Source organism: Suncus etruscus, chromosome 9 (genome assembly GCF_024139225.1).
Source record: "Suncus etruscus isolate mSunEtr1 chromosome 9, mSunEtr1.pri.cur, whole genome shotgun sequence".
Classification (NCBI taxonomy): Eukaryota; Metazoa; Chordata; class Mammalia; order Eulipotyphla; family Soricidae; genus Suncus; species Suncus etruscus.
In genome coordinates, this window is record NC_064856.1 from 59562479 (window position 1) to 59575813 (window position 13335).

At 38.4% G+C, this 13335-nt stretch overlaps 1 protein-coding gene across 2 annotated transcripts in view; it reads right to left on the reverse strand.

Moving 5' to 3' along the window:
• Positions 1-13335, reverse strand: part of SBF2 (SET binding factor 2) — a 394504-nt gene that overhangs the window by 85864 nt on the left and 295305 nt on the right. For both annotated transcript variants that reach the window (XM_049780980.1, XM_049780981.1), the window contains exons 18-19: positions 4680-4841; positions 57-319 (exon numbers count right to left, since the gene is read on the reverse strand). In XM_049780980.1, coding sequence (XP_049636937.1) covers positions 57-319; positions 4680-4841 — 425 coding nt within the window. The remainder of the gene's footprint in view (positions 1-56; positions 320-4679; positions 4842-13335) is intronic.

The following is a 13335-nucleotide window of genomic DNA, read 5'->3' on the forward strand; positions in this document are numbered from 1 at the left end:
GTGAAAAGTGTCTGCTGGAAGAACAAGAATGTCTCTGTGAATCCACAATTCTGTACCTGTTTGTGACAATGCTGTTGCTCCCACTCTCCCAGTCTCCTGGAGCTGATGTTCTTAGAAGCTTGTTTTTACTTGTATCTAGTGGAACCAGCAGGTTGACCATGAGGTTTGCAAAGTGAATGGCTTGACTAAAGACTGTGCTTTCCTCACGCTGCACCAACTCCTGTTGAGTCGATTTGCTCAGAGTCGGCCAAAGGCGTAATTGCTCAGCTGCCAGGTCCATTGCTGTCTTCTCTTGATATTGGTCACTAGGATGCTTATCCTGAAACACAATGCAAGCCGAACTCATCACTTCACATGAGTATCAAAAAACATGGATTTCTTTGTTACTTTTTTTCTTTGTTAATTCTTCTCTTAAACATCCCTATCAGTAAAAATGAAAGTATAAACACAACACAAAATCTGATTTTCTTTCCCCCCCGACCCTGAGCCAGCAGGTCTTGTATGAACCACATGACAAACCCAAAGAAGGAGTAGCAAGCACAGATAAATATATTTCTTATTGCTAACATTTACTATATTTATCTTTGTGGTTTCAGATGTTTCAATTTGCCAGTCAAAGCAAATTGGTGACTTGAGTTCTGATATGCTCAGATATGACCTCTCCAATAAGATTTGCTGATAATGTTTTTCTTTCTTTAGCTCTTTGAAAGAATAAGATGGCATGATCCAGTCACAAAAAATAGTCTTCCTTGTAAATGTGAGAATTAAACATTATTCTTCATATAGAAATGTAGATGACCAGAAGAATTTTGAAAGGGAATTTTTTTAGTAGGTCAAGAGTTAAAAATCTACAAGGCACATTGTTGAGCTTTATGAAGAGCTGATGTATGTAGTTTCACCTGCATCAAACTGGGAACTCTGAGATAAGACTTTAAAAAAATTTAAGAAAAGAAGGCATGATTAATTTTTAAAACATCCATTGATATCTATATTAGTAATTAAGAAATGTAGCAGTATCTATAATATTTTTAATATAAAGCTAGTATTCTCTTTTTTTCCCCAATAACATCAGGCCATTTTCAGGGGTTACTCTTGGCAGGGTTGGGGAACCATAAAAGATGCCAGGGATTAAACCTGAATTTAGTCACGTGCAAGTCTCATGCCCTACCTGCTGTGCTAACACTCTGGTCCCAATATTCTCTTTCTTACATATATAAAAAAAACATGCTTTGTACTTTCATAAGCCTACTTAGATTTTTTTCCTTTTAATTTTCTTTTTTTTTTATTTTTTTATTGTAAGAATTTATTCAAGAGACAAAACTGATTAACATAATGAGGTAAACTAACATAACATAATATAGTAACATAACATAACATATAATATAATTGATATAATAATAATACATGTAAGTCAAAGAAAGTTTCTGATTAAAAACACAATTCTTTTTTTTCCATAATGGCTTACATATCTTTCACAGTAGTATTTTAGGTACATATTAACATTGAATCAGGGGAATACCCATCATCAACTATGTCCTCCCCCCATTTTAATTCCCTTTCTACAACCCATATACCCCACCATCACCCCCCAGGCTGCTAGTGTAGGTGGACCCCTCTTTGTCTGGCTTACTATTAGTGATCACATATCTGTTTGGTCCTGGAACCCTCCCTTGTGTTCCCCTCTATTTAAGAGGCAGAGCTAGATAAATTGAGGTTTGTGGTTTTGTTTGAAGAAAGAAAAAGCAATAGATGGGGTACAAAATAAGAGAAAAAAAAAAAGAAGTCAAAAGTCAAATACGCTGAAAATGGGTGGAGTCCCTCTAGGAGGCTTCCAAACTCAGTTTGAGAGAGGATGTGAAAACGTAATTGAAAAACTACAACAATACAGAAAGAAATATCAAATTAAATAACCAGTGAGCACTCCTCAATAAAGACAGGCACCACACAGTAGTCTCGGTTCTGAAAGATTTTTTTTCCTTTAAATTTTCTTAATTATCTTCACTCTTATCACATTTTACATTTGTAGGATTTATCCATCTTCTATAAACTCTAAAATGTATTAGCCCTAAAATTTATCAGTAATATTTAAAAAATTTACATACCTCTAAAATATTTAGTTTTTGAAAAATAGTTTTTTGAAAATATTTTGAAATATTTAGTTATTGATTTATAGTTCCATGGAATTTCAGAAGATTAGTTCTATTCATCTCCAGGCGTGTTGCTGTCACAACCTCCCATAAAAAAAAGGATCTCTTTCATTTGTGGGGAAATAAAGAAATATTAAGAGTAGCAAATGGTCAAAGTCATTGGAACTGAAAGTTTTGTTTATGGAACTGAACTAACATGGAAAGTGTTGGGAGGAATCATTGGGACACTGGTGGAGGGAAAAGAGTTAAATAGAAATGGAGCTAGTGATACATATCTAAATGATTTACATGAAAAGTGTGATTACCTGTCCTGTAAGTCCCAGCATATCAATAAAATTTTATTTTGGTGGTATATTTTTGGGTCATACCTGGCAGTGCTCAGGGATTACTCCTAGCTCTGCACTCAGGAATTAGTCCTGACAGTGCTCGGGGGACCATAGGGAATGCTAGTGATCAAACCTAAATTGGCAATGTGCAAGGAAAGTGCTCTATCCATTGCATTATCAACTGCAGCCTCCAAAAAAATAGTTAAAAATAAATTTCTTTTAAAAAGAAAATAGTTATTTAAACAAAAAAATTTTTAAAGAAAAAGAACAGAGGACATAAGATGTAGTGCTATGTTTATTTTCTAGATATTTTTGAGATATATGAATGAGTATAACAGGTGCTTAAAAAAGAACATCAAAAGTGTTCTACTAGCTCAGTTATTTTGAAATATGGCCTCAACCTAATAGTCTGAATCTGATACAAATTACTTTTAACCAACTGCAATTGGTGTTTTGACACCAATAAATCTAAGTATTAAGGTAAGCAAAAAATTTATACCAACAGTGCACAAAAAATTTCAAACAACAGATATGTCACTGCTAATAAGTTTCATACTAAAAATAGAGTAGTAATATATTTAGAATTACATAAGGCATGGAAATAATACTGTATACTATATAGTTTCTGTTAAGTATCTATGTTCACTTATTCTCCATAAGGTCAATTTATTAACAAGGATGATGATGGAAAAATCAGCAGCAATATATTAGTCAGTATAGAGAATTAAAAATTACTTTAAAAATCATATAAGCTCGGGGCTGGAGAGACAGCATGGAGGTAGGGCATTTGCCTTGCATGCAGAAGAATGGTGGTTCGAATTCTGGCATCCTATATGGTCCCCCGAGCCTGCTAGGAGCAATTTCTGAGTAGAGCCAGGAGTAACCTCTGAGTGCTGCCGGGTGTGACCCCCCCCCCCAAAATCATATAAGCTCAAAAGCAACAGAATGTAATTTTCATTCCCAGTATTGTCTTTGTTATTTTAAAACTTTTATTCCTATATTTCTGTGATGTATATAACTCTTACTCCTTTTATTTGGTTTTTGGGTCACACCCAGCAGTGCTCAGGCGTTACTCCTAGCTCTACGGTCAGAAATCGCTCCTGGCAGGCTTGGGGGACCATATAGGATGCCAGAAATCAAACCACCGTTCTTCTGCATGCAAGGTAAACTCACTACCTTCATGCTATCTCTCCGGCCCCCCCTTTATTTTTATACTATATAAAAATGAGTTAAAATGCAAAACACAAAAAGAGGAAAAAGTCATCTTTAAAGCGGATCAATATTGACAATTAGTCTTTATGTCATTTTAGGGGTCTTCTAAAGCAGTTCTCAGAAGACTCGGGGACACTACCAGTGGTCCTTAACCAACTGGCTAGTAATATAATGCAATTAAACTACTCCCTGGCATTGCTACGGATAAAACCTGGAAGAGCTTGGGTACCAGGCTGTGCCAGTCATTGATCCCAGTGATTGAACTGGGGTTAGCTGCATGCAAGGTAGGTGCCTTAACTCCTGTACTATTTCTCCAGCCCCGATAATTAGTCTTTAATGATACTTTATGTTTATTTAATGAGGATGATAATTTCCACATTTATTATTTACTGTATAAGGTACTCTTCAATGTGCTCCATTTATTAGATGTTCAAAGTCTTATAATAATTTTATTTTACTAATGTGGAAATAATTCATAGGGCAGCAGCATGAATTGCCTAAGACCATAAATATTAAGTGACATTACAAAATTTCAGAAAAATCAAAACTACTCATTTAAATTAAAAACATTAATTTTTAAAAAATGGTTTTAAGACATTTAATATTAATAAAATATATAGAAATATATTCTTTAACAAATACCCTAGATTACTGGCATATTTTTGAGTGAAGTACTGAATTTTACATATGCAGTATAGTCAATTACTTCTAATTTGACAGTTCTTCAAGGATATCACAAAGATATCCACCCATTCCATCAAACAGAAGGTTTGTTCTTTCTGTTCTATTTCCTATAACTTTCCAGGGAATTTTTGTTTATTAAAACACAATAAAACAATTCTAGTGATACTGAATTCAGAAGCTATTTCAGAAAGATTTAACGTCAGAAGAAAGACTAGGGCCACACTCTATAAAGAAATATGGCTGTACAAGCTTTCCTTCACGTCAGTACAGAAAGCTAGTTCCATGTAACACCTTTCATCTCTTGCCCTACCTTGTACTTCAGATGATTGTCTTCCTTGGCGGAGAGATAGAGGGAGCGAACCTGCTCTTGCACTGCATTGTAAAATGTTGTTTCCCAAAATTGCTGGTTTGCCCAAATGGGATGATCCTGTACACAGGTGTAAGCAAATTGGCTGACTCCAGGGGCCAGTTTCTATGAGAAAACACAAAACACATCAATCAACATGAGGGACGGCAGAATTATGACAGCTCAAAAAGTTAGTCACCACAGGCTAACTATGGATCCATCATCTTCTCTAAATATCTTACAGAGGAATAAAAGCATAACCAGTAAGCTACTCTTTATTTTTTTTTAAACTAAGAACCATCCCATTAAAGCTTGGTGGGTGTTTGGGGCCATCTCTGCTGGCCAATTTGGACTTACTCTTGTAATCACTTTAACATTAAAGTAGGCCTACTATTAAATATCAAAGTTCTTATCTGAAATAGGGAATATATAAAAGTACCAGTACTTATTCTATGAGCATAGTACACTACTGTAGAGCTGGTAGTTTTTATTACAATTAAGACATAAAATTGGTCACAATGTTAATATAAAACTCCAGGTAAGGGCCCGGAGAGATAGCACAGCGGCGTTTGCCTTGCAAGCAGCCGATCCAGGACCAAAGGTGGTTGGTTCGAATCCCGGTGTCCCATATGGTCCCCCGTGCCTGCCAGGAGCTATTTCTGAGCAGACAGCCAGGAGTAACCCCTGAGCACCGCGGGGTGTGGCCCCCCCCAAAAAAAACAAACAAAATAAAAACCAAAACAAACAAACAAAAAAACCCTCCAGGTAAGTTTAGATTTCCCTTACTTTTTTTTTTTTGTCTTTTTTTATAAAGGTTTCTGGTCACACACATTGATTCTCAAGAGGGTTACTCCTGACTTTGCATTCAGAAATCACTCCTTGTGGTGCTTAGGCAATTACATGGGATGCTGAAAATCAAACCCAGGTTGGATGAATGCAAGAAAAGCTATTATCTCCTGGACCCATCTACTTTTTTTTAAAAAAACTTTATTATTTGGGGCCGGGTGGTGGCGCTAGAGGTAAGGTGCCTGCCTTGCCTGCGCTAGCCTGCTAGCCTAGGACGGACCGCGGTTCGATCCCCCGGCGTCCCATATGGTCCCCCAAGCCAGGAGTGACTTCTGAGCGCTTAGCCAGGAGTAACCCCTGAGCGTCACCGGGTGTGGCCCAAAAACCAAAACAAACAAACAAAAAAAAAACAAAAAAAAAACTTTATTATTTAAAGCAATTTTTAATTTAAAGAACTGTGGATCACAAAATTATTAATAGCTGGTGCCAAAGAGACAGCATAGCAGTAGGATGTTTGTCTTGTATTCGGCCGACCAGGGAGGGACCCAGTTTGATTCCTGGCATCCCATATGGTCCCCCAGTCTGCCAGGGGCGATTTCTGAGTGCAGAGCCAGGAGTAACCCCTGAGCGTTGCTGGGTGTAGCCCAAAAACCAATCAATCAATCAATCAATCAATAAAGTTTAAAAAATAATTATTTATAGCTGAGTTTCAGGCATATAATATCAACACCAATCACATAATTATTTTCAACTCCCATCATCAGTATTCCCATATTCCATAGCTTTTTTGGTTTTTGGGTTACTCTCAGCAGTGCTCAGGACTTACTCCTGGCTCTGTGCTCATGGGTCACTCCTGTGAGGATTTAGGAGGCCAGGGAATAAATCCAGGTTGGCCATGTGTAAGACAAGCGCCCAGTCCACTGTACTATAGCTCCAGAGTGAGCCCTTCTTGGTCTTACGTATAGAATGAAGGCACTTTATGAATTAAGAGAGGCAGAAAGATTTGCAACGTTGCTACTTCTCAATCAAGTCCTACTCCTCCCCTACCAAGGTTATTTATAACTTGACAGAGCTTTAAAGGAATCAGTCTACTGAAATCCTGCTTCTCTCCTTCACTTATGCTGCCTATTAATCTTTTGTGGCTTATTTTCTTGTTTAATCACAATAAAAAAAATGAACATGAAAAGACACCCTGAAAAGAAAGTACACCAAAGTTGAAAAATAAAACAGAGTGACAGTAGCTCAAAGGATTATGCCCTAAACATTACTTCATAGGTGAGAATTCTATCAAGGTGAAGTGATTATAGGTTAAACATTTTTTGATAGCGAGACAGTCACAAATGACTGTGATATTTCATATAGGGATAAATATGAATAACCAAAGACTTGGAATTGCATTAATTCTCCAAATAAGAATTTTTTTTCCAGTCAAACCTGGCGGTGCTCAGGGGTTACTCCGGGTTCTGCGCTCAGAAGTCGCTCCTGGCAGGCGTGGGGGACCAAATGGAATGCCAGGAATCTAACCTGGGTCGGCCGCGTGTAAAGCAAACGCACTACCCACTACCACTGCGCGCTCTCTCTGGCCTCTAATTCTCCAAATAAGTAATTTGCTTTCGCTCTTTCCCTGCTGCCGCGCATGTGCGCGGAGGCGGAGGTGCGGGTGCGCTCAAGATTCGGCTCCCCCCGTGACCCACCCACCGCCTTGGCCGAGGAAGGCATCGCTGCTAGAGGTGTAATGGACGTGAACACGGCCCTGTAGAAAATGTAAAAAAAAAAACAAACAAAAATAAGTTTGATTTCTCTATTTTTCTGCTATTTAAATGCAAGCCAGGGACACTGTTTCCAGGCTCTAAGGATGAACAGAGACCCTTCTACTGATGGACTGATGGACGGTTGTACTCTTTGGGACAGTAGAGGGCAGTAGCAGCTTATTTGGCCTTAGTTCCATCATGGTTTAGGATAGGAATAGCAAAAATGGAAATTTACAATCTGATGCAGAGGGCTATTGGGTGATACATCGAGTAATAGTTTATCTGAAAGGGATTAGTCAATGGTCACAAAGCAAGATGGTAGATAGGGCCAGAAATAAGGTTTCCTATTATGTTATCTTGCTTCTATAAGGTATAGTTTAATATATTATGCCTCCACATTTCAGCTTTTTTCTTTTTTGTAGTGCTTAGGATGTCCGAGTGCACCAGTAATTCTTGGCTAACTGGTTGTTCAGAACAAGGACTTAAGGTTTAGATGCTGCTTGGGTCCTGGTGTACTGGGGATACCAGATCCCCCTGGTGGAGCTAGGGTCTTGGGCATACCCAGCAGTGCTCAGCGTCCAGGTGATGTTGGTGCTGGGAGTCAAACACGAGCACATGTCAGGCATGTGCCTTAACTGCTGTACTAACTTCCTGCCCAAATTTAAGAGCATATAGTAGTTAGGGTGCTTACCTTAGTCTGGTTTGACTCCTAGGAACCCTGGGATTTTTGATTCTTAGAAACTGGATGTTTCTTGAGCAATGCCAGGAGTGAATACTAGGCACAAAGCCTGGAGTAAGCTCTGAGCATATCTGAGAATAGTGTTCCCTTCCAAAATAATAAATATTCTACAAAATGAAATTACAAAATAATTTATCTAGAGAAATATATAATGATTTAGGGGTTCAGGTTTAGAATATCATGTAACAGTTTGAATAAACAAAATAAGAACCTGTATAGAAAATCATCTCTTGACTATAATCACTTCCTTGGTTTGAAGAATTTCCTAAAGTGATTTCATACACTAGTTCAAATGTGATTTCATAGCCTTTTATTTTCCAACAAAATAAAATTTTATGCAAAAGGATAGTGTTTTGCTTTGCATGCAGCTGACCTAGGTTTGATTCTTAACATCCCAAATGGTGTCTCTACCACCAGATTCTTGAGGACAGAGCCAAAATTAAGTCCTGATCACCACTGTAGGTATGTTTGGGTATGGTCCCCAAACAAAGCAACAAAAAGTATAAGACAGAGAACACTGTAAGGGTAGAAAATATTCCCTTGTCAAGTGACATCCTTTTTTTTATCTTGACCTTCAAATATGGCCATGATTTTACATTTTAGACAACCTAAAGAAAGAAGTGATGTTTTGTTGCAATTTTATGAGATGTTTAAGAATGTGTTGTCTTCCTTCCTTATTCTAGAGATAATATCCCTGACAGTATTAGATGAAGCAATGCCACTCATTTTCAACAAAACATTTAAAGGAAACCCAGCATGTGGCAGGATATGGAGAATAAACTCAGGGGATTTACCACCCAGGACAGATTCAAGTCTAAATAAATGGACACAAATCATCTCAGAGATAACTTGACCTAAGAAAACATTAAAATGTCAGTCAGTGGGGCCTGTCAAAGGCCTCTCTGTCTAGACATGTTTGTTCTTGGCCCTAGGCTCCAAATAAGTTTACAGGAAGATTAGGTTTCTGAGAGCAGGCTAGCAAGACTGAGTCTACAAATACCTACTAGTCTTAAAAGAATATCGCAGAACACTAAGAGTCACTCTTTAAGCTGTTGTGTATTTCCTATTTTCTATCCAGTTCTGGATCCTGGAAGACAAATGTGACTTGATGCACAGTAAAGGGGTTCCAGTCTACCCTTCTACGATTCTATGATGGCCTTACCAAATTCATGCAAGTTACTGTAAGAATTGATTTCAGGGCTGGAGAAAAAGTACAGTGGGGGCTGGCACTTGTCTTGAATGAGAATATTTGGATTTGAATCTTGGCACTCCCATGTTGTCCCCTGAGATCTCTCTTGGCACAGCCAAGAGCAAGCCCCGAGTATGGCCAAGTATGTTCCCAAATGACCTGCCCCAAAATATTGTTTTTAGGGTATTTTTGTATGAACTTTGGAAATACTTAGTCTTGAAAGGCAGGCAATCCCAAAACCCTCTACTCCAAAACCAAAACAAAATAACAAACAAAAATTTAAATGGAAAACATTTAAAACCTTGTCTAAATTTATTATTTGTTTATTTAGTTTTTGGGATACACCTGACTGTGCTTAGGGTTTTACTCCTGAACAAATGATTTAATGGTTGTGCTATGTTTCTGGCCCCTGTCTTAATTAAAAAAAAAAAAAAAAAAGACTACCAACTACAGAAGATGGATTAAAACGACACTGAAGAAGCAGAACTGCTAGAACCACAAAGAAAGACTTCATCATAAGCTCCATTCCTTGAGTTGCACAGTCACCAAGATCTCTAGAAACAGAGGTCTGATTTTTACCATCCAAGACGAAGCAGAAGTCTTCTATACACCACGAAAACACCGAGGGGAGAGTAAATGATCATGCAAGGAGTCTATAGTTAATCCCATGACAGTATATTTCAGGGGTGGAGAAATCCTGTATCTCCTAGGCCAAGGGAATTCCCTCTATAATATCCCCAATAGTTACTGTGCCTATGCAGGGAGAAAAAGAAAAAAAAAGGCACAAAATAATCATTTTTCCACATATAAATTTATTGATTGATCGATTTTTATAGACATCTTTATTTTGGTGTAGATATTAAAGTTGATGTCTCCAATTTTATTTTATTTTTTTTATCTTTCTCTTTCTTTTTGTACTCCGGCATGGTTTGTTTTCAGAACTGAGACTATTGTGTAGTGCTTGTCTTTATTCCTGTAGAGCTCACTGGATATTTGATTTGATATTTCTTTCTGTATTGTGGTGTTTCAATTTCCTTTTTCATGTCCTTGCTCAAACTGAGGTTGAAAGGCTCAAGGACTCCGCCATTTTTAGCTTATTTGATTTTTTAATTTTTCCTTATTTTTTTTAATTTTTTCTTAGTTTGTACTCCATGCTATTGCTTTTCTTCAAACAAAACCACATAACTCGAATAATCGAGTGCCACCTCTCAAATAGAGGGGGAAACAAGGGAGGGTACCAGGACCAAACAGATATATGATCACTAATAGTAAGTTAGACAAAGAGGGGACCACCTACTTTAGCAGCCCGGGGGTGATGGTGGGGGATATGACTGCAAAAAGGGAATGGGGATGGGGGAAGGACAAATTTGGTGATGGGTATTCCCCTGATTCAGTGTTAATATGTACCTAAAATGCTACTGTGAAAGATATGTAACCCATTATAATCAAAATAAAAAAAAATCCTTATACTGAAACCAACTACAAGCATGTTTGTAATTATGGTGCTTAAATTAAGATATTATAAAAAAAATAATGGGAACAATCTGTTGGTGAGGATGGGGGAATAAAAGACCTTAAACAAATTGACTTTGAACATTAAATTTTTTTTTGAACACCATGAGACACATAGTTATTTATAATGTTGTTGATGGTGAAGTTTCAGTCCTATGAGGTTCTAACACCATCCCTTCACTAGTGTATACTTCCTGTCACCTGTCATTAGTCCCCTGTCTTCCCTCCCTCCATAGTACATACTTCCTTTCTACCCCACCCCTTTTACCTTTTAGGCATTGTGGTTTGCAATACTGTTACTGAATGGGGTATCATGCACATCTCTTTATCTCCTTTCTGCACCCAGTTCTTGTTCAGCACGACCATTTACAACTATCAAGGGCTCTTCTCTGTCCTAAAAGAGCTCACCCCCCCCCCCTTCCAACACTCCCTCCTTTTGTGGTACATTTCCTATTGTAGATCAGTCCTCCTGGCCCTCATTTCTGTACTTCTCATGACTTTGTTATTATTCTGTTTCTAAATTTTATTTATTTTTTGGGGGGGGGGTCTGGGCCACAGCCAGCAGCACTCAGGGGTTACTCCTGGCAGGTTTGGGGGACCTTATGGGATGCTGGAGATCAAATCTGGGTGGGTACTGGATAGGTCACATGCAAAGCAAATGCCATACACACTGTGCTATTGTTCTGGCCCATCTAATTTTTTTTAAAATAACCATAGATGAGTATGATCATTCTATTAATGTCCCTCTCCCTTTGATTCATTTTTCTCAGCAATGATACTCTCCAGGTCTATCCATGTAAAAGCAAATTTTGTTACTTTATTTTTTCATAATGGCTGTGTAATATTCCATAGTGTAGATGTGCATTTTTAAAAACCAAAGACAAAAAGTTATTCAGATATGATTGAAGTCTACTAAGTGCTTCTCTGGATTCCCTCCTATAGGAGAGATAACGATAATCCTGAATTAGATATTTAATTCCAACTTATTATCTTTTAAAATGTCCTCCTTATCTTCCCTTCTGTTGCTGTAACGACTAGGTCCACTCACATGCCTATATATGATGCTTGTGCATTTAATAATGGGGCTCACATAGTTGGGTGTGGTGTTCACTGAGTGGTGTTCTTCTTTATTAAACTGTGGTGCTTGTACACATATTCACCAGGAGTCAAACTCTTTAGCTGTGGTGTTCATGCACATCCTCGTTATAGTGTTTATTGGGGTCAGTGCAGCACTTATACAGTACTTGCAAAGGGTCACATTGCTTAGTCATACCTCTTAGTTGTGGTGTTCACAGACACAGAAAAGCTGCTAGGGCCAAAGAGTAGAGCAGCCAGGACTGTACTCAGTGCATGTTGCAAGTCTTGGGATTAAATTCATGACCTAATTCTTGCAAGACAGCTGTAAGCCATTGAGTTATTTCTCCAGGACTCCTCAATTATGATTTATACCTTTATAGAAGTATATCTATAAAGGATATACAGGATTATAGGCAGGTATTTTGATTGTTTTGGAGCCATACCTGGTGGTGCTCAGAGGTTACTCCTGGCAGGCTTGAGGGATCATATGAGAAGTCATAGATGGCAGGTTTCAAAAGTGCTTCTTTTTTAGAAAAATTTTTATTATTATTTATTTATTTTAAGATAATATATTTAAGCACAATGATTACAAACATGTTTGTAGTTGGGTTTCAGTTAAAAAAAAAGAACACCCCCCTTCACCAGTGTAACCTTCCCACCATTAGTGGCCCTCATCTCCCCCCTCCTCTACCCTCTGCCTGTATTCGAGACAGGCATACTAATGTCTCACTTACTACCACTGTCATGATCATTGTGAGTATAGTTATTTCTCTAACTGTACTCAACACTCTTTTTTTTTTTTTTTTTTTTTTGGTTTTTGGGTCACACCCGGCGTTGCTCAGGGGTTACTCCTGGCTGTCTGCTCAGAAATAGCTTCTGGCAGGCACGGGGGGACCATATGGGACACCGGGATTCGAACCAACCACCTTTGGTCCTGGATTGGCTGCTTGCAAGGTAAACGCCCTGTGCTATCTCTCCGGCCCATTCTTGTTTTTTTCTGATGTAGATTTTGTTTTGTTTTGTTTTTAGGTCACACTGGCAGTGCTCAGAGCTTACTCCTGGCTCAATGCTCAGAAATCGCTCCTGTCAAGCTACAAGGACCATATGGGATGCCGGGATTTGAACCACCATCCTTCTGCGTCTAAGGCAAATGCCTTACCACTGTGCTATCTCTACGGCCCCATGATTTCTTTCTTTTATTTTATTTATTTATTTTTATTTTTATTTATTTTTTTGGTTTTTGGGTCACACTCAGCGGTGCTCAGGGGTTACTCTTGGCTGTCTGCTCAGAAATAGTTCCTGGCAGGCACGGGGGACCATATGGGACACCGGAATTCGAACCAACCACCTTTGGTCCTGGATTGGCTGCTTGCAAGGCAAATGCCGCTGTGCTATCTCTCTGGGCCAGCACTCAACACTCTTGTGGTAAGCTTCATATAGTAGCTGATCTTTCCAGCCCTCATCCCTATTGTCAAAAGTACTTCTTAATGGTCAGAGTGATAGCACAGAAAGTTGGACTTTTGCTTTGAATACAGCTGACCCAGGTTTGATCCCCCCAATCCCATA